Source organism: Ascaphus truei, chromosome 19 (assembly GCF_040206685.1).
Source record: "Ascaphus truei isolate aAscTru1 chromosome 19, aAscTru1.hap1, whole genome shotgun sequence".
NCBI classification, from domain to species: Eukaryota; Metazoa; Chordata; class Amphibia; order Anura; family Ascaphidae; genus Ascaphus; species Ascaphus truei.
Window position 1 is genome coordinate 21,253,231 of NC_134501.1, and position 26,594 is coordinate 21,279,824.

Genomic DNA, 26,594 nt, shown 5'->3' on the forward strand with positions numbered 1-26,594 from the left:
GGGCAGCCCGGTGATGGAGCAGCCCGGATGGCCCAGGCCAGCAGCAGCAGCGGGGGGTGCCCGGGGGGGCGGCGGGGAGCTGTCCCTGGAGGAGGTGCTGAAATCCTACCAGCAGCCCATCAATGAGAGCAGGCGTGGGCCGTGTGTTACCAATGTTCCCGGGGGCTGACGCGTGGGAGCCCAGTGGACCGGAGGGGAGGATCCGGGACCCCTCCTCCCTCCTCTTGCACCGGGACGGGACGGTCACCGTGCTGCCGGAGCCCCGGGACACTTCGGGTGAGTGAGGCTTGAATCCGGGCTGCAGTACAGTGCAGGGAGGGTGGATCATCCCTTTGCCCAAGAGCTTGCAATCTAATAGAGGGGCACAGTGAGAACGTGGGGGCAGGGAGGACTGGTGGGCACAGCGAGAGATGGGGGGTAGGTGAGGGCAGAATTTGAGAACGGTGGGCACAGTGACAGTATGGGGGCAGAAGGAGAGATGGGGGCGCAAAGTGAAAGTACAGGGGGAGGAGAAGAGATCGGGGGGCACAGTAAGAGCACTGCCCCCCCCCCCTTCCACTGCTGTGATATTCTGAGGTTTTTCCTTCATCTGGTGTCATTATTAAACCCTCACTTATATAGACTTGTACAGTAACCCCGTCGCTGCCAGGTAGGTCTGGAATGCATTGCTTTGCTCCTCTGGCAGCAAACATGCAAATAGGGTTAATGACCCAAGTGAGCAGTGAACAATGATCTAATTACTTCTGTGGCATTGCCAAGTGTTACTGCACTGGCACTGGCAGTGTGTGTGTACATGTGAGTATGTGTGTATGTATGTGTGAATGTGGTGGTGTATAAATGTACTGTGTGTCTTAGCATGTCTGTGTCTGTATATGTAAGCACGTGTCTCTTTGTGTGTGTGTATATGTAAGTAAGTGTGTGTGTGTGTGTGTGTGTGTGTGTGTGTGTGTGTGTGTGTGTGTGTGTGTGTGTGTGTGTGTAAGCATGTGTCTCTGTGTGTGGGCTCATCTCTTACCACTCTGTATTCTCGGCACCCTCCTGCAGAGTTTATGTGTATGTGTATATGTGGGTGGGTATTCTGCAGGGTGTATGTGGGTGTGGGTGTATGTGGGTGGGTGTCTCCAGCAGGGTCTATGGATGTGTGTGTGTGTGTGTGTGTCTAGCAGGGTATATGGGTGTGTGTCTCCAGCATGGTCTATGGGTGTGTGTGTGTGTATGTGGGTGTGTAGCCAGCAGGGTGTATGTGTGTGTCCCTTTCAGTGTGTATGTGGGGGGGGAGGGGTGTATGTGGGGGGGGGGGGGGAGGGGGTGTATGTGGGTGGGTGTATGTATGTGTGTGTTTGTGTATCCGGCAATGTGTGTGTATTTGTGTCTCTATGTATGTATGTGTGTGTGTTTATTCGGCAAGGTGTGTGTGTGTGTGTGTATCTATGTGTGTGCGTATGCATTTATGTGTGTGTGTGTGTGTGTGTGTGTGTGTGTGTGTGTGTGTGTGTGTGTGTGTGTGTGTGTGTTTCGGCAAGCTGTGTGTATGTGTGTGTATCTATGTGTGTGCGTATGCATTTATGTGTGTGTGTGTGTGTGTGTGTGTGTGTGTGTGTGTGTGTGTGTGTGTGTTTCGGCAAGCTGTGTGTATGTGTGTGTGTGTGTTTGTGTGTGCTGGTTGCAGGAGATGAGTTTGGCTGCTTCCCATTGTTTACAATCTGCAACATGCGCCATTCAGCAGCATCCTGAGCCTCGTCCTCCCCCATCCTACTGCAGTGTGTGTGTGAGAGAGAGGGTGGGGGGGGAGGAGAAAGAGAGAGGGTGGGGGGGGAGGAGAAAGAGAGAGGGTGGGGGGGGAGAAAGAGAGAGGGTGGGGGGGGAGGAAGAGAGAGGGTGGGGGGGGGAAAGAGAGAGGGTGGGGGGGAAAGAGAGAGGGTGGGGGGGAGAAAGAGAGAGGTTGGGGGGGAGAAAGAGAGAGGGTGGGGGGAGGAGAGAGAGAGGGTGGGGGGAGGAGAGAGAGAAGGTGGGGGGGGAGGAGAAAGAGAGAAGGTGGGGGGGAGGAGAAAGAGAGAAGGTGGGGGGGAGGAGAAAGAGAGAAGGTGGGGGGGAGGAGAAAGAGAGAAGGTGGGGAGGAGAAAGAGAGAGGGTGGGGGGGGAGAGAGAGAGGGTGGGGGGGGGAGAGAGAGAGGGTGGGGGGGAGAGAGAGAGGGTGGGGGGGGGAGAGAGAGGGTGGGGGGTGGGGGGGGGAGAGAGAGGGTGGGGGGGGGGGAGAGAGAGAGGGTGGGGGGGGGAGAGAGAGAGGGTGGGGGGGGAGAGAGAGGGTGGGGGGGGAGAGAGAGAGGGGGGGGGGGGAGAGAGGGTGGGGGGGGAGAGAGGGTGGGGGGGAGAGAGAGGGTGGGGGGGGGAGAGAGGGGGGGGGAGAGAGGGTGGGGGGGAGATAGGGTAGGGGGGGGAGATAGGGTAGGGGGGGAGAGAGGGTGGGGGGGGAGAGAGGGTGGGGGGGGAGAGGGTGGGGGGGGGGAGATAGGGTAGGGGGGGAGATAGGGTAGGGGGGGAGAGAAGGTGGGGGAAGAGAGAGGGTGGGGGGGGGGAAGAGAGAGGGTGGGGGGGGGAAGAGAGAGAGTGGGGGAAGAGAGAGAGGGTGGGGGGGGGTGGAAAGAGAGAGGGTGGGGGGGGGGAGAGAGAGAAGGGGGGGGAAAGAGAGAAGGGGGGGAAGAGAGAGGGTGGGGGGGAAGAGAGAAGAGGGTGGGGGGAGAGAGGTGGGGGGGGAGAGAGAGAGTGGGGTAGAGATGGTGGATGGGGGACAGAAATGTGTGGCAAGAGAAAGAGGGTGGGAGGAGAGAGAGATGTGGGTGGGGGACAAAGGGGTGGGGGGGACAGAGGGGTGGGGGAGACAGAGGGGGGGAGTAAAATGGGGGGTGAGGGACAGAGATGTGGGGGGAGAGAGAGAGGATGGGGGAGAGAGAGATTGGGGGGAGATAGAGTGAGAGAGTGTGTGGAGAGAGAGGGGAGATAGAGAGGTAGTTAGTGAGGGAGAGGGAGTGAGAGGGAAGGAAAGAGTGTGAGGAAGAGTGTGTGTGAAGGAGAGAGGAGGAGGAGAGAGAGTGCAGGTGAGAAAGAGAGAGATATGAAGCTGAAGAGGGGGGAGGAAAGTGAGTGAGGGAGCCGGAGAGGGATCTGACCCTTTAACTTTGCATTATCCCAAATCATTTTAAATGTTTGTGGAATTATCTCCCAATCTATTATTCCTCACATGTTTATAGTGTAACAAATGTGTCACCACACAGTTACAGAACCTATTATTTATATTTGAATGTATTTATATGATGCTGTATACACAGCGTAAATTAAGGTAGGAAGTATACATTTATTTCATGTCTAATCTTTAAAAATGCAGCATTCTGCACAATGCAGGCCCATGTGAGGTGTCCGGAAAACTGTAGATTTGTAGAGGGAGAGAGATAGATGTATATGTAGAGGGGGAGAGAGATGTATGTGTAGAGGGAGAGATATAGATATGTAGAGGGAGAGAGATGTATCTGCAGAGGGATAGAGATGGATATGTTGAAGTAGAGAGAGCGATGGATATGTAGAGTGAGAGAGATGGATATGGAGGAGAGAGATGGATATGTAAGAGAGAGATGGATATGTAGGAGAGAGATGGATATGTAGGAGAGAGATGGATATGTAGGAGAGAGATGGATATGAAGGAGAGAGATGGATATGTAGAGTGAGAGAGATGGATATGTAGAAGGAGAGAGATGGCTATGTAGAGTGAGAGAGATGTATATGTAGAGTGAGAGAGATTTATATGTAGAAGGAGAGAGATGGATATGTAGAGTGAGAGAGATGTATATGTAGAAGGAGAGAGATGTATATGTAGGAGAGAGATGGATATGTAGGAGAGAGATGGATATGTAGGAGAGAGATGGATATGTAGGAGAGAGATGTATATGTAGAGTGAGAGAGATGGATATGTAGGAGAGAGATGGATATGTAGAAGGAGAGAGATGGATATGTAGAAGGAGAGAGATGGATATGTAGGAGAGAGATGGATATGTAGAAGGAGAGAGATGGATATGTAGGAGAGAGATGGATATGTAGGAGAGAGATGGATATGTAGGAGAGAGATGTATATGTAGAGTGAGAGAGATGGATATGTAGGAGAGAGATGGATATGTAGAAGGAGAGAGATGGATATGTAGAAGGAGAGAGATGGATATGTAGGAGAGAGATGGATATGTAGAAGGAGAGAGATGGATATGTAGGAGAGAGATGTATATGTAGAATGAGAGAGTTGGATATGTAGAAGGAGAGAGATGGATATGTAGGAGAGAGATGGATATGTAGAAGGAGAGAGATGGATATGTAGGAAAGAGATGGATATGTAGGAGAGAGATGGATATGTAGGAGAGTGATGGATATGTAGAAGGAGAGAGATGGATATGTAGAAGGAGAGAGATATATATATGGAGAGTGAGAGCGATGGATATGTAGGAGAGAGATGGATATGTAGGAGAGAGATGGATATGTAGAAGGAGAGAGATGGATATGTAGGAGAGTGATGGATATGTAGGAGAGTGATGGATATGTAGGAGAGAGATGGATATGTAGGAGAGAGATGGATATGTAGGAGAGAGATGGATATGTAGAAGGAGAGAGATGGATATGTAGAAGGAGAGAGATGTATATGTAGAAGGACAGCGATGGATATGTAGAAGGAGAGAGATGGATATGTAGGAGAGAGATGGATATGTAGAAGGAGAGCGATGGATATGTAGAAGGAGAGAGATGGATATGTAGAAGGGGAGATATACAATATACATATGTCCTACTGTTGCTGTAAGTTCTCCCTACTTAACACTTAGACTGTAAGCTCTTCGGAGCATGGACTCCTTTACCTAATGTTACTTTTATGTTGAAGCGCTTATTCCCATTATGTGTTACATTATATCACGTGCATGTGCTGTGAAGTGCTGTGTACATGGATGGCGCTATATAGATAAAGATATACATACATACTTACATTATATAGGTGCACATGGACAGCAGTTACAGATAGGTCATACAGATACCTGGGATCCTCCTAGCTAATGTATCCCACATACCTCAGGCACGTGGCTGTGTTTTGAGTTATCCTCTCAGTAATTAGTGTCTGATGAGTACTGAGGGTGTCAGTTTTTCATTAGATGCCTGTACATATCTGTTTGCCTCTGCTTGTTAATTAAATTGATTAGGGAGATTAAGAATTACTCAGAGGAAATGAATATGTTTCTCTCCCTGCACAAGGTCTGGGTTGCGGGGTGTCTGTGACATTCAGGAGAGGATTAGACAGGAACAGAGGTATAACACGTGACTACCTGTCTGAGGCATGTGTGTGTGTGAGCTGCATGCGTGTCTGAGGGCATATGTGTGTCTGAGCTGCATGCGTGTCTGAAGGCATATGTGTGTCTGAGCTGCATGCGTGTCTGAAGGCATGTGTATGTCTGAGCTGCATGCGTGTCTGAGGGCATATGTGTGTCTAAGCTGCATGCATGTCTGAAGGCATGTGTGTGTCTGAGCTGTGTGTGTCTGAGGGCATGTGTGTCTGACGGCATGTGTGTCTGAGCTGCATGTGTGTGTCTGAGCTGCATGTGTGTGTCTGAGTGGCATGTGTGCGTCTGAGCTGCATGTGTGTGTCTGAGCTATATGCGTGTGTCTGAAGGCATGTGTGTGTCTGAGCTGCATGCGTGTCTGAGGGCATGTGTGTGTGTCTGAGCTGCATGCGTGTGTTTGATGGTATGCATGCATGTGTCTGAGCTGCATGATGATGTGTATGTGTGCTGTGTATGACCTATAGCTCCTGCACGACGCTCTTATATGTTGATGTGTGTGGATCTATATCCACTACTGGTTGATGATTTTGTGTGTGGTATTGTACTTGCTTATTGATTAGTAACCCCCATTTCAGTCTGTTGCTCTCTATTGAATAGAAGAATGTTCCTTACCACTCCCAGGGAATCACTCTATTTATAGATAGGTATAAGATGCTTGCGCATTTAGCACAGCGATTTAACCTTCGCATGATTAGTGTCGCCGCTACTGGACTTTCTATGTGTGTTTATTTGCCCTGGTTCTGTGCTAAGCTGCACAGTCCCCCTCCTCCCTGTCCGAGCCTTGGCCTCGCTGCTTCCTCCTGACATTGAGCTCACAGACCTGCCACAGAAGCAGTGTTTGTCACCCTGGGAGCTGCGGCAGAGTAATGTTTGTGTTGCACTGTTTGCTTTCTGTCAGCAGAGCAGTTTGGATAGAGCCTGAAATAAACCAAATACAAACATATTACTAAACCATTTAAATTTTAACCCCATCACTGCTGGGCAGCATAAAGCTGGGAGTAGGTTTGTAAAAGTCAGTGTTTGATCTGATACGCTCTGTTCTCACATGGCATGTCTCCTGCAGAGAGGTACCATATAACTCTGCTAGGTATATTATCATTTCATCATTAGATAGCACTGACAATGTGTGCAGCACTGTACAGCAGAATCACACAGACCAGTGCTTACTCTTCTATTTAAAAAAAATACAGTACCACTACTTTCTTATTTTTAAACTTATTGTTTTGTTTGCTTTTTTTTTTTTTTTTTTTAAAGAAAATTGATTTATTAAAAAAAAAAAAGGCTCTGTGATACAAATATTGTACAAACCTTTATAAAATAAATATAAAGACATACAGAGAGGAGACAGGATAGGGGAGTTATAGATCTCAGAGAGAGTAAGTTCAAAGATAGCCCTGTAATCCAAAAACTCATTCAATGCAGCACCTCTTGCTTTGCTTTGGCGGCCAAGAGGTTAAGTAAAGTGACCGTTTTATAACTTGTTGTGTGGGACGCTAAACAAAAGTCAAACAAAGCGGAACTAGGAGAAGGGTCACATTGTCCCTGTGTCACCTTATCACAGATCCAGCTTCCCTGTGTCACCTTATTAAAGATCCAGCTTCCCTGTGTCTCCTTATCACAGATCCAGCATCCCTGTGTCACCTTATCACAGATCCAGCATCCCTGTGTCACCTTATTAAAGATCCAGCTTCCCTGTGTCTCCTTATCACAGATCCAGCTTCCCTGTCACCTTATCACAGATCCAGCATCCCTGTGTCACCTTATCACAGATCCAGCTTCCCTGTCACCTTATCACAGATCCAGCTTCCCTGTCACCTTATCACAGATCCAGCTTCCCTGTCACCTTATCACAGATCCAGCTTCCCTGTCACCTTATCACAGATCCAGCTTCCCTGTCACCTTATCACAGATCCAGCTTCCCTGTCACCTTATCACAGATCCAGCATCCCTGTGTCACCTTATCACAGATCCAGCTTCCCTGTGCCACCTTATCACAGATCCAGCAATGACCCCTGCTAAGAGTTGACCCCTGCTAAGAGTTAACCCCTTCACCTCTCATACTGTGACAGCAGCATGTGCAGTGTGTAGGTTTTCAGATTGTCCTATAATGTTATTGGGTTATAGCAGCTGCCTCTGGGGGTTAGGAGGAGGCCCCACAAGTGGAAATCAGGAGGGCAAAGAGAAGGTGACTTTCTGATCCCATTAACCATTTAGGTCATTTAAATGGCTAAATGAATAAATGTATGATAACTGAGCCTGCCTTCTCCCTCCCTCCCTCCCTCCCTCCCTCCCTCCCTCCCTTTCGCGTTCTCTCAGAAACAGGGGGGAGGTATAATTGCCAGTCTTGCTTCTTCTACCACTGTGATACATTTTCCCATTTCTGCACACTCCCTGCGTGTCACACAACCAACTACAAACACAGGGGAACAGGATAAGGGAAATACAGGGACATTTAAAAACCCACATTAAAGTTATAATGTTCCAGGTTAAATGTCAAAAATTATTACAAAATAAACCTTATACTTCAAGATTGAAGGATTATTCTCTCTGGTCCTTGGCTGGACTGTACCTTATATTTCACCTCTGGGGTCAGTGTTGGGGTCAGTTAATTTCTTGACAAAGTTCTGCAATGTCTTTGTCTAACTGGAAAGTGGTTTTATATATACACATATTATTGATATAGACATTGAAGGCTATGAGGCCTCCATAATATGCTGCCGTAGCCCTGCTCTGTAATGCTGAGTGTTTCTTCTCTCCACAGGGACCACTTCGAGCCCCCCCTTACCATCCCTCACAGAGACACAGGTAAGACAGCAGGTTGGGGCTGCACCTCCTCCCCCCCCCCCTCCCCCTCCCCCTCCCCCTCCCCCTCCCCTCCCCCTCCCCCTCCCCCTCCCCGTCCCTGTGGGGGAGCAAACTCTGACACAGACAGTCCTCTGCAGCATCTCACCCCTGGCTCAGCGCCCCCTCTGCTGGCCGGGGAGACACATTCTCTCTCAGTGGATCACTTATCAGCAAACGCACAGCAGCAGATTTATATGGGAGACTTCTGCGTGAGGCCCCCCTCCTTCTCTCTGCGTGAGGCCCCCCTCCTTCTCTCTGCGTGAGGCCCCCCTCCTTCTCTCTGCGTGAGGCCCCCCTCCTTCTCTCTGCGTGAGGCCCCCCTCCTTCTCTCTGCGTGAGGCCCCCCTCCTTCTCTCTGCGTGAGGCCCCCCTCCTTCTCTCTGCGTGAGGCCCCCCTCCTTCTCTCTGCGTGAGGCCCCCCTCCTTCTCTCTGCGTGAGGCCCCCCTCCTCCTCTCTGCGTGAGGCCCCCCTCCTCCTCTCTGCGTGAGGCCCCCCTCCTCCTCTCTGCGTGAGGCCCCCCTCCTTCTCTCTGCGTGAGGCCCCCCTCCTTCTCTCTGCGTGAGGCCCCCCTCCTTCTCTCTGCGTGAGGCCCCCCTCCTTCTCTCTGCGTGAGGCCCCCCTCCTTCTCTCTGCGTGAGGCCCCCCTCATCCTCTCTGCGTGAGGCCCCCCTCCTCCTCTCTGCGTGAGGCCCCCCTCCTCCTCTCTGCGTGAGGCCCCCCTCCTCCTCTCTGCGTGAGGCCCCCCTCCTCCTCTCTGCGTGAGGCCCCCCTCCTTCTCTCTGCGTGAGGCCCCCCTTCTTCTCTCTGCGTGAGGCCCCCCTCCTCCTCTCTGCGGGAGGCCCCCCCCCTCCTCTCTGCGTGAGGCCCCCCTCCTTCTCTCTGCGTGAGGCCCCCTCCTTCTCTCTGCGTGAGGCCCCCCTCCTCCTCTCTGCGTGAGGCCCCCCTCCTCCTCTCTGAGTGAGGCCCCCCTCCTCCTCTCTGCGTGAGGCCCCCCTCCTCTCTGCGTGAGGCCCCCCTCCTTCTCTCTGCGTGAGGCCCCCCTTCTTCTCTCTGCGTGAGGCCCCCCTCCTCCTCTCTGCGGGAGGCCCCCCTCCTCCTCTCTGCGTGAGGCCCCCCTCCTCCTCTCTGCGTGAGGCCCCCCTCCTTCTCTCTGCGTGAGGCCCCCCTCCTCCTCTCTGCGTGAGGCCCCCCTCCTTCTCTCTGCGTGAGGCCCCCCTCCTCTCTGCGTGAGGCCCCCCTCCTTCTCTCTGTAGTATTTGTGCCGTGCTCCTGATTTGATGTCTCACATTTGTGCTTTTTAAACGTTGTATCTCTTTCTCTCATCTTTCCTCCTACTTCTCCCCCTCCTCTTCTCTCATTCATCCTTTCTCTGTCTTCTTTCCCGTGATTCTCTCCTCCTCAATCTTTGCTGTTTTTTCTTCTTCTTCTGTCTGTCTTTGTGATCTCCATCCATTCTCTCACTCACTCACTCACTCACCATCTGTCTCTCACTCACTCACTCACTCTACCTCTGTCTCTCTTTCTCTCACTCTCTGTCTCTCACTCACTTTCTCTCTCACTCTTTCTTTCACTCACTCACTTTCTCTCTCACTCTTTCACTCACTCTGTCTCTCACTCACTTTCTCTCTAACTCTCTCACTCACTTTCTCTCACTCTCTCACTCACTTACTTTCTCTCACTCTCTCTGTCAGTCTGTCTCTCACTCACTCACTTTCTCTCTCACTCTTTCTTTCTCTCACTCACTTTATCTCACTCTCTCTGTCAGTCTGTCTCTTACTCACTCACTTTCTCTCTCACTCTCTCTGACTCACTTTCTCTCTCACTCTCTCTCTTTCTTTCTCTCACTCACTTTATCTCACTCTCTCTGTCAGTCTGACTCTCACTCACTTTCTCTCTGTCTCTCTCTCTCTCTCTAACTCTGTCTCTCACTCTCTTTATCTCACTCTCTCTCTCTCACTTACTTTCTCTCTCTCTCCCCCACCCACCCCCTGCAGATGGTCCAGTGCTTGGGCTTTGCCATATACCGTGCCCTGGACTGGGGGCTGGATGAGAGTGAGGAGAGAGAGCTCAGTCCCCAGCTGGAGCGTCTCATCGACCTGATGGCGAACAGCGACTCAGAGGGGGTCCAGACAGATGAGGGCTATGAGGGTACCGAGGACGAGGATGAGGAGGGTCCCCCCCGGGTGGTCCGCCATTTTGCAGCTGTGCTGCGGCTCTGCGCGTCCCGTCTTCCTGAACCCCACGAGGCGCAGCCTCATTACCAGGCCGTCTGCAGAGCGCTCTTCGCAGAGACGGTGGAGCTCAGGGCTTTTCTGATCAATATCCGAGAAGCCAAGGAGGTGAGAGGTCACCTGGCTCTCCTGGGGTTTCCATCGCTGGGGCTGGGCCGGGAGATGGGGGTCCCTGCTGCAAAGCATTCTGGGTAACATGCTGGCTTGGCTTCCCAGATGCTGATGAAGATGCGGGTGGAAGAAACGGAGCCAGATGGACTGGTGAACCTGCAGAACACAGACTGGGTGAGGAGGAATGTGATGTAGCACAGGGAGATGTGGGATCTGTGCTGTGTCACATTGTGTGCTCTGTGCTGTGCGTGACACTGTGTGCTCTGTGCTGTGTGTGTCACTCTGTGTCTTCTGTGCTGTGTGTATCACTGTGTGCTCGGTGATTTGTGTCACACAGTGTGCTGTGTGTGTGACACTGTGCGTTCTGTGTGACACTGTGTGCTCCGTGCTGTGTCACACTGTGTGCTCTGTGCTGTGTGTGTCACTCTGTGTCTTCTGTGCTGTGTGTATCACTGTGTGCTCGGTGATTTGTGTCACACTGTGCTGTGTGTGACACTGTACTCTGTGCTACACTGTGTGCTCTGTGTGACACTGTATGCTCTGTGCTGTGCAGACACGTCTGTGGGTGCAGCTGATGAGAGATCTACGTCATGGAGTTCAGCTGAAGAAGGTTCAGGAGAAGACCTATAACTCTTTGCCCACTGAGTACCAGCTGACTCCCTTCGAGATGCTGATGCAGGACATCAGGGCACGAAATTACAAGTTGCGCAAGGTCATGGTGAGTGTGCAGGTGAGGGGGGGGGATGGTGTCACTCGTTGGGAAGCAGTGTACCTTGGGGAGCTGCATTACTCATTGGAGATCAGTGTCACTCGTTGGGAAGCCGCGTCACTTGTTGGAAAGCAGCCGCGTCACTTGTTGGGAAGCAGTCGTGTCACTTGTTGGGAAGCCGCATCATTCGTTGGGAAGCCGCGTCACTCGTTGTAAAGCAGTTGGGTCACTCGTTGGGAAGCCGTGTCACTTGTTGGGAAGCAGTCGTGTCACTTGGGATGCCGTGTCACTCATTGGAAAGCAGCTGGGTCATTCGTTGGGAAGCCGCATCACTCATTGGGAAGCCGCGTCACTCGTTGGGAAGCAGATGCGTCACTCGTTGGGAAACTGCGTCACTCACTGGGAAGGCGTGTCATTCGTTGGGAAGCCGCATCACTCGTTGGGAAGCAGCCGCGTCACTCGTTGGGAAGCCACGTCACTCGTTGGGAAAGCGCGTCACTTGTTGGGAAGGCGCGTCACTTGTTGGGAAGCAGCCGCGTCACCCGTTGGTAAGCAGCCACGTCACTCGTTGGGAAGGCGCATCACTCGTTGGTAAGCAGCCACGTCACTCGTTGGGAAGCTGTGTCACTCGTTGGGAAGCAGCGTCACTTGTTGAGAAGCAGCGTCACTTGTTGGGAAGCCGCCACACTCAATGGGAAGTAGGGTCACTCGTTGGGAAGCAGCCGCGTCACTCGTTGGGAAGCAGTCTGACTCACTGGGTCTCCTTCAGTATCTCCACTTTTTCTCGATTAATAATAAAATGTATTAAAATTTCATTTTTTTATCCAGAAACCAACTCCCCCCTTCAGCGGTGTCCTTTAGGGAGGATGGGAAAAGGGGGGGATGTTGCTCCACCCTTGTGTTTCAAACCAAGTTTTTATTTCAGATCAAGTTAAAATCCTATTCTAATTAAAATATCCTTCATCAATTTCCATTAATGGTAAAATATACTATTGCCCCTCCACACTGATTACTAGCTACACTGATGTGCGGCTTCTGACTGGTTACTGTATTTTTTGGTGAGAGGCAGCGCACTGTACCGTGGCCTCCCTGCCTCACACCTGTCCCCTTTACAGTACACCCAAAATGTTGCTGCTCGAATTACCTCCTGGTCTTCTAGACGTTCATCTGAGTCTGACACCAGAACTCTCTCTGCTGGCTTCCTATTAATCTCCATATAAAGTGTCTGCACCCCTCTGCACCTCCATATATCCCAACTCTGATCCCTCGTTAAACTCCTCTGCACCTCCATATATCCCAACTCTGATCTCACGTTACACACCTCTGCACCACCATATATCTAACCTCTGATCTCTCGTTTCACTCCTCTACCCCTCCCTATATCCCAACTCTGATCTCTCGTTACACCCCTCTGCACCTCCATATATCCCAACTCTGATCTCACGTTACACACCTCTACACCACCATATATCTCACCTCTGATCTCTCGTTACACACCTCTGCACCTCCATATATCCCAACTCTGCACCACCATATATCCCAACTCTGATCTCTCGTTACACACCTCTGCACCTCCATATATCCCAACTCTAATCTCTCGTTACACACCTCTGCACCTCCATATAACTCACCTCTGATCTCTCATTAAACTCTTCTGCACCTCCATATATCCACTCTGATTCCTCATTATACCCCTCTGCACCTCCATATATCCCAACTCTGATTTTTCGTTACACCCCCCTGCACCTCCATATATCTCCTCTGATCTCTCATTACACCCCTCTGCCCCTCCATATATCTCACCTCTGATCCCTCGTTACACTCCTCTGCACCTCCGTATATCCCAACTCTGATCTCTCGTTGCACCCCTACTCGTCTCTTACGCTGAACTCAATATTGTCGCATCTTTGCACCTTTTACCTCTACAGCTGTCTCACGTTTGAAACCTTTCTCACTCATTTCTCCCTACCTATGGAACGCTCTTCCACTCAGTATGTAAGCGCCTTCACTTTCCATTCAAAGTCCAGCTAAAAATTCACCTCTTTCATAACATTTTCGATGCTCTGCTAAAAACTCCAGATGCCGTTGACCTCCGTGACTGCACTTTTAATGATGCACTTTTACGCCCCTCACTCTGTCCTGGCACCCTCCTGCCCCCCACTCTCTATTCTCGGCTTACACCCACCTGTCTCTCTGTGCCTCGCAGGTGGGAGGAAGCATCCCTTCGGAAGTCAAGAAAGACGCTCACGAACTGATCCTGGACTTTATAAGGTCGCGACCCCCTCTGAGACCGGTAACTGCATTTGACCCATCAGACATTGCCAGTTCGCTGGGCAGGGAGGGAGCGTGTATGTGAAGGGGAATTTGTATAAAGAGGGCTATTCGTGTGGTCACCAAGCTCTCTCTGTTCACTCCCCCCCCCCCTCCCAGGTATCCCAGAGGAATCTGCCCCCGCTGCCTTTCAGACATAAGAGTCTCCATGAGAAGATCCTGGAGGAGATCAAACAGGAGCCCAAGCTTCGCCCTGTGGAGACCCAGAGACGAGGACAGAAAGGTACCTGCTGGGCAGGTGATGAATCACAGGGCAGAGCTGTGTGTGTGGGGGCAGTACAGGAATAGGAGTGGGTGCCACAGGTTAGAACTGTGTGTGGGGGCAGTACAGGAATAGCAGAGTGCCACAGGGCAGAACTGTGTGTGTGGGGGCAGTACAGGAATAGCAGTGGGTGCCACAGGTTAGAACTGTGTGTGGGGGCAGTACAGGAATAGCAGTGGGTGCCACAGGTTAGAACTGTGTGTGGGGGCAGTACAGGAATAGTAGTGGGTGCCACAGGTTAGAACTGTGTGTGGGGGGAGTACAGGAATAGCAGAGAGTGCCACAGGGTAGAACTGTGTGTGGGGGGAGTACAGGAATAGCAGGGGTTGTTGCAGTACTGAAAGTCTCCCTTACCCTCAGGATTCGGCTCCCTCCCTTGCATCGTGGACGCTTGTTCCAGTGACCTGAAGTCCACGTCCTGCACAAACCTCTCGCTTTCAGAGCCTGGAGCCCCCCGGCTGCGACCCCGGACCCTGCTGAAAGCCCCCACGCTGGCAGAGATGGAGGAGATGAATCTCTCTGAGGTACAGAGAGAGGGGAGGGCAGCCCCATGATGGCACAACCCAAAGGGACATGGGACAGGGGGATGTAGTGTGCAGGGGATGTAAGTGCGGGGTATATAGAGTACAGGGGCTGTTGTGGGTTAGTAGTGTGGGGTATATAGTGTGCAGGGGATATAGTGGGGTGTGTAGTGGGATATATAGTGTGCAGGGGATATAGTGGAGTGTTAGTGTGGGGTATGTGTGCAGGGGGTGTAGTGAGGTTATTAGTGTGGGGTATATATAGTGCAGGGGGTGTAAGTGTGGGGTATATAGTGTACAGGGGCTGTTGTGGGGTATATAGTCTGCAGGGGATATAGCGGATATACAAGTTGCAGGTGGCATAGTGGGGTTATATAGTGTGCAGGGGGTGTAGTGGGGTATATAGTCTGCAGGGGATATAGCGGATATACAAGTTGCAGGTGGCATAGTGGGGTTATAAGTGTGGGGTATGTAGTGGGGTATATAGTGTGGGGTACGTATAGTTGTCTAGAATAAGCAAACGGGGTATGAGGTGAGAGTGGGGTAAATATACAGAGGTAGGTAGTGTGCGTTAGTAAAAGTGATGTATGTGAATGTGGGGTGCTTTGTATAGTAATTGCCTTGGGGCAGGTATCCTGGTGTATTTAGCGGGGGTAACTTCTGATCTCTGTTGCTGCAGGAGGACGACTCCCCCAGTGCAGAACTGCGGAGGGTGACAAGTTCCCCACTGCCACTGAAACGGGACCGCTCCTTCTCCGAGCAGGACCTAGCCCAGCTGCAGAATGAGATGGGACACGCTCCACAGAGGGGGGGACCTCAGGGACACCCGGGGACAGAAAGCAGAGCACGCTCGGGCAGTGTGAACATCACCCTCAGAACCGGGGACAAGAGCTTGGGTGAGTGACCAGTGTACGGCTAAACGGGGACTAATGTCACTTGTCCTGTGTTCCAATGTGACAATGATTGCTGAATGTCACTAGTGCCAGGTCACATTGATTAGACTGTGTGACATTAGTCACTCAGTGTCACTAGTGCTGACAGGTACAGCTGAGATTTGCTCCCTTCTCCTGCAGTGAGTTACCCCGCTCCGGGCAGCTCCAGCGCCCTCTCCCCCACCTGTGGGTCCCTCAGTTCCGTGCAGGAGAGGACAGAACCAGCCCCAGAGGGCAGCTTCAGGCACCGCTGGCTGGTGAGTGACACGTGTCACTGTGTGTGTGACGGGACAGGGGAGGGGGGCAGCACTGACACAGTAGTGAGAGCAGCACAACAGGATGGAGGTGCAGTGACAGAAACTTGTATGGAGGTTATTACAGGAATAGCAGAGTGACGCGCATACAGGATGGAGGTGCAGTGACAGAAACTTGTATGGAGGTTATTACAGGAATAGCAGAGTGACGCGCATACAGGATGGAGGTGTAGTGACAGAACCTTGTATGGAGGTTATTACAGGAATAGCAGAGTGACGTGCATACAGGATGGAGGTGCAGTGACAGAACCTTGTATGGAGGTTATTACAGGAATAGCAGAGTGACGCGCATACAGGATGGAGGTGCGGTGACAGAACCTTGTATGGAGGTTATTACAGGAATAGCAGAGTGACGCGCATACAGGATGGAGGTGTAGTGACAGAACCTTGTATGGAGGTTATTACAGGAATAGCAGAGTGACGCGCATACGGGATGGAGGTGCAGTGACAGAACCTTGTATGGAGGTTATTACAGGAATAGCAGAGTGACGCGCATACGGGATGGAGGTGCAGTGACAGAACCTTGTATGGAGGTTATTACAGGAATAGCAGAGTGACGCGCATACAGGATGGAGGTGCAGTGACAGAACCTTGTATGGAGGTTATTACAGGAATAGCAGAGTGACGCGCATACAGGATGGAGGTGCAGTGACAGAACCTTGTATGGAGGTTATTACAGGAATAGCAGAGTGACGCGCATACAGGATGGAGGTGCAGTGACAGAACCTTGTATGGAGGTTATTACAGGAATAGCAGAGTGACGCGCATACAGGATGGAGGTGTAGTGACAGAACCTTGTATGGAGGTTATTACAGGAATAGTAGAGTGATGCGCCTACAGGATGGAGGTGCAGTGACAGAACCTTGTATGGAGGTTATTACAGGAATAGCAGAGTACCGCGCATACAGGATGGAGGTGCAGTGACAGAACCTTGTATGGAGGTTATTACAGGAATAGCAGAGTGACGTGCATACAGGATGGAGGTGCAGTGACAGAACCTTGTATGGAGGTTATTACAGGAATAGCAGAGTGACGCGCATACAGGATGGAGGTGCGGTGACAGAACCTTGTATGGAGGTTATTACAGGAATAGCAGAGTGACGCGCATACAGGATGGAGGTGTAGTGACAGAACCTTGTATGGAGGTTATTACAGGAATAGCAGAGTGACGCGCATACGGGATGGAGGTGCAGTGACAGAACCTTGTATGGAGGTTATTACAGGAATAGCAGAGTGACGCGCATACGGGATGGAGGTGCAGTGACAGAACCTTGTATGGAGGTTATTACAGGAATAGCAGAGTGACGCGCATACAGGATGGAGGTGCAGTGACAGAACCTTGTATGGAGGTTATTACAGGAATAGCAGAGTGACGCGCATACAGGATGGAGGTGCAGTGACAGAACCTTGTATGGAGGTTATTACAGGAATAGCAGAGTGACGCGCATACAGGATGGAGGTGCAGTGACAGAACCTTGTATGGAGGTTATTACAGGAATAGCAGAGTGACGCGCATACAGGATGGAGGTGTAGTGACAGAACCTTGTATGGAGGTTATTACAGGAATAGTAGAGTGACGCGCCTACAGGATGGAGGTGCAGTGACAGAACCTTGTATGGAGGTTATTACAGGAATAGCAGAGTACCGCGCATACAGGATGGAGGTGCAGTGACAGAACCTTGTATGGAGGTTATTACAGGAATAGCAGAGTGACGCGCATACAGGATGGAGGTGCAGTGACAGAACCTTGTATGGAGGTTATTACAGGAATAGCAGAGTGACGCGCATACAGGATGGAGGTGCAGTGACAGAACCTTGTATGGAGGTTATTACAGGAATAGCAGAGTGACGCGCATACAGGATGGAGGTATAGTGACAGAACCTTGTATGGAGGTTATTACAGGAATAGCAGAGTGACGCGCATACAGGATGGAGGTGCAGTGACAGAACCTTGTATGGAGGTTATTACAGGAATAGCAGAGTGACGCGCATACAGGATGGAGGTGCAGTGACAGAACCTTGTATGGAGGTTATTATAGGAATAGCAGAGTGACGCGCATACAGGATGGAGGTGCAGTGACAGAACCTTGTATGGAGGTTATTACAGGAATAGCAGAGTGACGCGCATACAGGATGGAGGTGCAGTGACAGAACCTTGTATGGAGGTTATTACAGGAATAGCAGAGTGACGCGCATACAGGATGGAGGTGCAGTGACAGAACCTTGTATGGAGGTTATTACAGGAATAGCAGAGTGACGCGCATACAGGATGGAGGTGCAGTGACAGAACCTTGTATGGAGGTTATTAAAGGAATAGCAGAGTGACGCGCATACAGGATGGAGGTGCAGTGACAGAACCTTGTATGGAGGTTATTACAGGAATAGCAGAGTGACGCGCATACAGGATGGAGGTGCAGTGACAGAACCTTGTATGGAGGTTATTACAGGAATAGGAGAGTGATGCGCATACAGGATGGAGGTGTAGTGACAGAACCTTGTATGGAGGTTATTACAGGAATAGCAGAGTGACGCGCATACAGGATGGAGGTGCAGTGACAGAACCTTGTATGGAGGTTATTACAGGAATAGCAGAGTGACGCGCATACAGGATGGAGGTGCAGTGACAGAACCTTGTATGGAGGTTATTACAGGAATAGCAGAGTGACGCGCATACAGGATGGAGGTGCAGTGACAGAACCTTGTATGGAGGTTATTACAGGAAAAGCAGAGTGACGCGCATACAGGATGGAGGTGCAGTGACAGAACCTTGTATGGAGGTTATTACAGGAATAGCAGAGTGACGCGCATACAGGATGGAGGTGCAGTGACAGAACCTTGTATGGAGGTTATTACAGGAATAGCAGAGTGACGCGCATACAGGATGGAGGTGCAGTGACAGAACCTTGTATGGAGGTTATTACAGGAATAGCAGAGTGACGCGCATACAGGATGGAGGTGCAGTGACAGAACCTTGTATGGAGGTTATTACAGGAATAGCAGAGTGACGCGCATACAGGATGGAGGTGCAGTGACAGAACATTGTATGGAGGTTATTACAGGAATAGCAGAGTGACGCGCATACAGGATGGAGGTGTAGTGACAGAACCTTGTATGGAGGTTATTACAGGAATAGCAGAGTGACGCGCATACAGGATGGAGGTAGCAGAGTGGGTTTCCCTGAGACATACTGACAGTCCGGCTCCCGTGCAGGAGTTCAGTCACCCCGTGGACACGCTGGCCTTGACGGTGGAGGAGGTGATTAATGTGCGCAGGGTGCTGGTGAAAGCGGAGATGGAGAAATTCCTGCAGAGCAAAGAGCTTTACACCAACCTAAAGAAAGGGAAGGTACAGGGAACCCACAAACCCCAACATTGCGAGGGACCCCAAAATATGGAAACACAGAGCATCTATCACAGCCCTATATTATCTGTGTGAGACTCAGGTCCATAATTACTAAGCAGTGCTATTCCATGAGATATTTTCCATTCGAGGTGTGTTACAGAATAGCACTACTTAGGTAACATGGTCCTCAGGGACAGCCCATATGGGGACCATGTGACCCTCCCAATCTGTACATTTCCATGCAGCTTGTTACCAGGGTCTCCCATGTTTTTTCCTGTCTCCCAAACCTTGTCACTTTTCAACTATTGAAAGATTCGGGAGGGCAGAGAGGGGAGGGGGGGGTCCTGGTTTGGGACAAGTGAATTTCTGTAGGTAGAAGAATGATGGGTTATGGGGTATAAGTAGTGTTTCCCCCTCAATAAATAGGAAGAGTTTAGTGAACCCATGGAAGCCCTGGACTTTGCTAGACCCCCAAATCACAATAAGGCTCATAGAATGAGGGTGTGAGCAGCAAAGGGTGAGGGGACCCCAAAATAATGTAGGAACCAATTAGGGAATGTGTGGAATCTCATGTAACAAAATTGGATAAGGTAGGGAGCCTTTAAGGGACTGATCCCATATGTTACCTCAGAAGATTGGGATCCAGATAATGGGTTCAATATCGCATGAGTAGTGACCATTCACCTTTGTCCTTTGACCCCAGATCTGCTGTTGCTGCAGAGTTAGGTTCCCTCTGTTTTCCTGGCCGGCTAGTTGCCTCTTCTGTAAAAGGTGAGGGGCTCAGGTCATGCCCATAGTCCAATGGGGGAAGGAGATGCGCCAGGACTGGGAGATGCCCCTGGAGTGGGTGGGGGTGGTAGCTGCCCCAGGACTGGGGGGAGATGCCCCGGGACTGGGTAGGAGGGAGATGCCCCAGGATTGGGTAGGAGGGAGATACCCCAGGACTGGGTGGTGGTGGGAGATGCCCCAGGACTGGGCAGGGGTGGGAGATGCCCCGGGACTGGGTGGGGGTGGGAGAAGAGATGCCCCAGGACTGGGTGGGGGTGGGAAAAGAGATGCTCCAGGACTGGGTGGGGGTTGGAGATGCCCCAGGACTGGATGGGGGTGGGAGAAGAGATGCCCCAGGACTGGGTGGGGGTGGGAGATGCCCCAGGACTGGGTGGGGGGAGGGATGCCCCAGGACTGGGTGGGGGGAGGGATGCCCAAGGACTGGGTGTGAGATGCCCCAGGACTGGGTGTGAGATGCCCCAGGACTGGGTGGGGGTGGAAGATGCCCCAGGACTGGGTGGGGGTGGGAGATGCCCCAGGATTGAGTGGGAGATGCCCCAGGACTGGGTGGGGGTGGGAGAAGAGATGCCCCAGGACTGTGTGGGGGTGGGAGATGCCCCAGGACTGGGTGGGGGTGGGAGATGCCCCAGGACTGGGTGGGGGTGGGAGATGCCCCAGGACTGGGTGGGGGTGGGAGATGCCCCAGGACTGGGTGGGCGGAGAGTTGCCCCAGGACAGTCTTTCAGTAAAGAAGGTCTCCCTGAGGTGTACTCTCCAGCTTCAGAGCGTCGCCCTTTATAACCTGCCCCAACTCCCACAGAGGTAGTGGCTGCAGAGAGGAGAAATTCTGCATTTCTAAGTTTTCATTCTCTGTCTCTCTAGGTCTGTCTGTGGCCCGTGCAGTGTGAAGGTGAGATTTAATGTGTGTGTGTACTATATGCAGAGCAATGTCTGTATTATACGCAGAGCAGTGTGTCTGTATTATACACAGAGCAGTGTGTCTGTATTATACGCAGAGCAGTGTCTGTATTATACGCAGAGCAGTGTGTCTGTATTATACAGAGCAGCGTGTCTGTATTATACGCAGAGCAGTGTGTCTGTATTATACGCAGAGCAGCGTGTCTGTATTATACGCAGAGCAGCGTGTCTGTATTATATGCAGAGCAGCGTGTCTGTATTATACGCAGAGCAGCGTGTCTGTATTATACGCAGAGCAGTGTCTGTATTATACACAGAGCAGCGTGTCTGTATTATACACAGAGCAGCGTGTCTGTATTATACGCAGAGCAGCGTGTCTGTATTATACGCAGAGCAGTGTGTATCTGTATCATACACAGAGCAGGGTGTATCTGTACTATACGCAGAGCAGCGTATCTGTATTATACGCAGAGCAGCGTGTCTGTATTATACGCAGAGCAGCGTGTCTGTATTATACGCAGAGCAGCGTGTCTGTATTATACGCAGAGCAGCGTGTCTGTATTATACGCAGAGCAGCGTGTCTGTATTATACGCAGAGCAGCGTGTCTGTATTATACGCAGAGCAGCGTGTCTGTATTATACGCAGAGCAGTGTCTGTATTATACACAGAGCAGCGTGTCTGTATTATACACAGAGCAGCGTGTCTGTATTATACGCAGAGCAGCGTGTCTGTATTATACGCAGAGCAGTGTGTATCTGTATCATACACAGAGCAGGGTGTATCTGTACTATACGCAGAGCAGCGTATCTGTATTATACGCAGAGCAGCGTGTCTGTATTATACGCAGAGCAGCGTGTCTGTATTATACGCAGAGCAGCGTGTCTGTATTATACGCAGAGCAGTGTGTATCTGTATCATACACAGAGCAGGGTGTATCTGTACTATACGCAGAGCAGCGTGTCTGTATTATACGCAGTGCAGCTTGTCTGTATTATACGCAGAGCAGCGTGTCTGTATTATACGCAGAGCAGCGTGTCTGTATTATACTCAGAGCAGCGTGTCTATTATACGCAGAGCGTGTTTGTAACATGCAGTGATAAGGGATGGGAGAGGGGGCGGTGCTTAGGGACAGAGTAACCTCCCAGTCCTGACTCCACACACAGGTAAAGCTTCCTGCCAAGAAGATGGGGCACATTCCAGTCTACACTGTAGGGTTTGAGACCCCCCCGGGAACACTCAGCACAGGTGGGATCCCATCCCGGAAGAGAGACACTTTCCAGTGAGTATTACATGTGTCACATCCCCTCACACGGGGTCACATCACCCTGTCCTTGTCACAGGAGCTGGGTGTATTCTGGGTCAGTAATAGATAAGATAGAGAACAGCGAGATAGAGATAACGGTGAGATAGAGAGATAACGGTGAGATAGAAATAACAGTGAGATAGAGATAACGGTGAGATAGATACCATCGAGATAGAGATAACGGTGAGATAGAGAGATAACGGTGAGATAGAGATACCATTGAGATAGAGAGATAACGGTGAGATAGAGATAACGGTGAGATAGAGATACCATTGAGCTAGAGAGATAACGGTGAGATGGAGAGATAACGGTGAGATAGAGAGATAACGGTGAGATAGAGAGATAACGGTGAGATAGAGAGATAACGGTGAGATAGAGAGATAACGGTGAGATAGAGATACCATTGATAGAGAGATAACGGTGAGATAGAGAGATAACGGTGAGATAGAGATACCATTGAGATAGAGAGATAACGGTGAGATGGAGAGATAACGGTGAGATAGAGAGATAACGGTGAGATAGAGAGATAACGGTGAGATAGCGATACCATTGAGATAGAGAGATAACTGTGAGATAGAGAGATAACGGTGAGATAGAGATACCATTGAGATAGAGAGATAACGGTGAGATAGAGATAACGGTGAGATAGAGATAACGGTGAGATAGAAATAACAGTGAGATAGAGAGATAACGGTGAGATAGAGAGATAACGGTGAGATGGAGATAACGGTGAGATAGAGATAACGGTGAGATAGAAATAACGGTGAGATGGAGATAACGGTGAGATGGAGATAACGGTGAGATGGAGATAACGGTGAGATAGAGAGATAACGGTGAGATAGAGATAACGGTGAGATAGAGATAACGGTGAGATAGAAATAACAGCGAGATAGAGAGATAACGGTGAGATAGAGAGATAACGGTGAGATGGAGATAACGGTGAGATAGAGATAACGGTGAGATAGAAATAACGGTGAGATGGAGATAACGGTGAGATGGAGATAACGGTGAGATGGAGATAACGGTGAGATAGAAATAACGGTGAGATAGAGATAACGGTGAGATAGAGATAACGGTGAGATAGAGAGATAACGGTGAGATAGAAATAACAGTGAGATAGAGATAACGGTGAGATAGAGAGATAACGGTGAGATAGAAATAACAGTGAGATAGAGATAACGGTGAGATAGAGATACCATTGAGATAGAGATAACGTGAGATGGAGAGATAACGGCGAGATGGAGAGATAACGGCAAGATGGAGAGATAACGGCGAGATAGGGAGATAACGGCGAGATAGGGAGATAACGGCGAGATAGGGAGATAACGGTGAGAGAGAGATAACGGTGAGATAGAGATAACGGTGATAGAGCGATAACAGTGAGAGATATTAGATAGCTAAATAATAGATGATCAATTGATCGATAATAGATACATAGAGACATATAGATACTAATAAGCAATACATAGATAAATGATAGATAGCAGTATGTATATAATATATATCTGTATATGGCACTCCCGGTGCTTTGCATTGGCTCTGAGCTGTGTCACCCCTTCTTCTCTGTGCAGGTCCCTGGGGGGTGTCTCCTGGAGGAACATTGAGGGCCAGTTCCCCCACATCTACGCTCAGGGTTCTGCTCTGAAGGACGTGTGCACAGACTGCGCCAGCTTCATCACGGACGTGGTCTGCTCCAGCCGCAAGAGCGTGGACATCCTGAACATGGGGTCCAGGGCTTCCCGGGCACACCCCCCTCTGGCCGGCCGGACCGGCAAGAAAGTGTGAGCGGCGGCTGCACCCCCAAGCACCAAGCGCCTGACACTTAACTCTGCCGCCCCCCAACAAAGGCGCACAAGGGACAGTGCTGTAACCTGTGCACATTGCTATGTTATCGTACACATTGTCCTGCCGCTTCCTCTGACACTGGCGGGTTGCTGTATTTATAATGGTGCATGCAGGAGGAGCAGTGTGGTTAGAGCACTGGTCTCTGAAGTGGTAGAATCTGGTCACTTCCTTTACCTGAAGGTCTGTATTAAACTTTAGATTGCAAGCTCTGAGGGCCTGCATTACAGCCCACTAGATGCTGCTGCAGCTATACGGGGAGAAACTGCCCTAAGGAGCTTACAGTCTAGAGTTATCCGGTGCCGCGAGAAGATCTTTGGGATCTTGTACTCCAACCCTGAATTTGCTTTTCTGAGTATCCCATTCAGGAGTCGTGTGTAACACCAAAAGGATGAAAGGGCACTGCAGGAAAGGGTGATATTTGGAGTGACCAGGCAATATAACCCTATAACCTTTCCCATACCAGTATCACTCCTACCCCTCCAGCTCTTCACATCCCAAACCCCATTGATACGCACACATAACCCACACCACTGTATATAGCTGGTGCTGGGAATATTGGGGCACATGCACTTTTCACCCAGCCACCGAATGACCTCAGCTGGATCACTGGATCCCTTCTGCTTATGAACTAAGTCTGTCTCGGTGGATCACCATGTGGGTTACCCAAGATCCCAGAGCTGGCTCACTTGATCCCTGTAGATAGTGGCTCATGATTGCATAATAAGATCACAGATTGCTCGATAGAGCCCTGCAAATAGCTGTTAATTGATTGCTGGATCACAGCTCAATGGATCCCTGATGTTAGCAGATCGTGGACAGGTAACTGGACAATAAAAGAGTAGGTACCTGTGTCTTTATCAACGCATGGCAACAGAGCCTTCAAAGTGTATTCACAGATCCCACCTGCTCAATAGATCACAAGCCTATATATTGTCACCGGATTGATGGATCCCAGATATTGACATGATCCCAAGTGGCTCACACATCCCAGATTTGCTGGGGTTGGGTGTAGATCCCATAGATTCCCTCCTGGGGGATATGCATGTTACTCTGGAAGTGTTGGGTTTGGGGGGATATCAAAGACCAAGAGGGGGAGCTGCGGCGATGCTGCCCTGACCAGAGAAAGGGACACTCGTCTGCCCAATGCACTAGCAGAGCTTGGTCACACTCCACAGCTGGTACGTTATTTGGGAGAAAGCTGCACGAAACCCTCTGACCCCCAATCACTGCATGTTACCCCCTGAATTCCCATTGCACTGGAGGGTCCGCACTTCCATGCTGACTTTAGTCAACAAGGGATAATCTCTCCACAAACCAATCTCCCCGTCATGGTAACCCGACTCCTCTACTACCTTTAGTGCATCACTGCTACACAAACGCTTTGCGCCCTGGCTAAAATAAAGGGGTAAACGGTCCTGAGCCACCACACAGAGCGTTGCAGAGAAGCCAAGCGAGATTTAACACCTTCAGGGCTGGAGGGGCCGGGGCGGTCAGACCCTCACTGGCCTCTCCCATCCTAAAGGGGCTGGAATCTTATTTTTGTAAGAAAATAAAGAGAAAAATACAAAAGAAAATGTAAAGAAGTACATGAGTGAGCCTGTAAATACATACTGTTGTGTATATACCAGATAACAGCATTTATCCTGCAAAACACTCAACTTGAATGATCTCACTGCAGTAAAGATTGTTTTTTTATATACACTGCTTGTTCATGTTTGATACTTGTATTTGTGTGTGTATGTCTTTTTGAGTGTATATACTGTATGAGTGTCTGTGTGTTGTGAAAGCTGAAGGCCTGGCCCTGAGAACTTACACTCTAAGTGGCATAACATACTGGACACCTAACAAGCTCCTATTGAACCCCCAAAATAACCACAACATATATATATAAGCATATGAGTGTCACAGAGGAGTGCTACTGAGCATGGCAATATATATTTAAAACCAGAGACAGAACATAAAACACAGACAGAGCTCAGTGCACGTCCAGCGAAACTCATACACGGTACTCTAAGTCAGTGGTGCGCAAACTGGGGCGCGGGCTGCTTGCAGGGAAACCTGGGGGTGGGCAGAGCTGTGCACGGGCGCTCCGTGCTGCTGCTTCTATGTGTCTGTGTCTTGCAGAGGGGGCGGGGCCAGAAGCTCCGTGCTGCTGCTGCTGCTTCTATGTGTCTGTGTCTTGCAGAGGGGGCGGGGCCAGAAGCTCCGTGCTGCTCCTTCTATGTGTCTGTGTCTTGCAGAGGGGGCGGGGCCAGAAGCTCCGTGCTGCTCCTTCTATGTGTCTGTGTCTTGCAGAGGGGGCGGGGCCAGAAGATCCGTGCTGCTGCTTCTATGTCTGTGTCTTGCAGAGGGGGCGGGGCTTCTCTCTGCACACAGACAGCCCCTCCTTCTCTTCCTGTCTGCTTCCCGCACCAGTTGTGAGCAGCATAGGGGGTTGGGGGATCGGAGCATGTCGCCCCCTCAGGAGAAAGTGTGTGTGTGTGTATTGTGTGTGTGTGTGTGTGTGGGGGGGGGGATTGAGTTTGTGTGTGTGTGGGGGGGGGGGATTGTGTGTGTGTGGGGGGGGGGGATTGTGTGTGTGGGGGGGATTGTGTGTGTGTGTGTGTGGGGGGGGATTGAGTGTGTGGGGGGGATTGAGTGTGTGTGGGGGGGGATTGAGTGTGTGTGGGGGGGGATTGAGTGTGTGTGTGGGGGGGGATTGAGTGTGTGTGTGGGGGGGGATTGTGTGTGTGTGGGGGGGGGGATTGTGTGTGTGGGGGGGGGATTGTGTGTGTGTGGGGGGGGGATTGAGTGTGTGTGTG

General features: G+C 50.7%; 1 protein-coding gene across 1 annotated transcript; it reads left to right on the forward strand.

Annotated features, from left to right (window-relative positions):
• Nucleotides 1–27: 27 nt before the first annotated feature.
• SPIRE2 (spire type actin nucleation factor 2) lies at nt 28–25,494 on the forward strand. The gene is given in 19 exon segments (XM_075576840.1): nt 28–50; nt 52–122; nt 125–168; nt 171–276; nt 5,275–5,328; nt 8,122–8,165; nt 10,200–10,544; nt 10,653–10,721; nt 11,101–11,265; nt 13,463–13,549; nt 13,687–13,825; nt 14,210–14,373; nt 15,050–15,266; nt 15,444–15,559; nt 18,827–18,961; nt 19,662–19,729; nt 20,609–20,636; nt 21,809–21,924; nt 23,520–25,494. Coding segments are annotated over 19 exon segments (2,205 nt in total). The 3' UTR covers nt 23,734–25,494.
• Nucleotides 25,495–26,594: the final 1,100 nt, after the last annotated feature.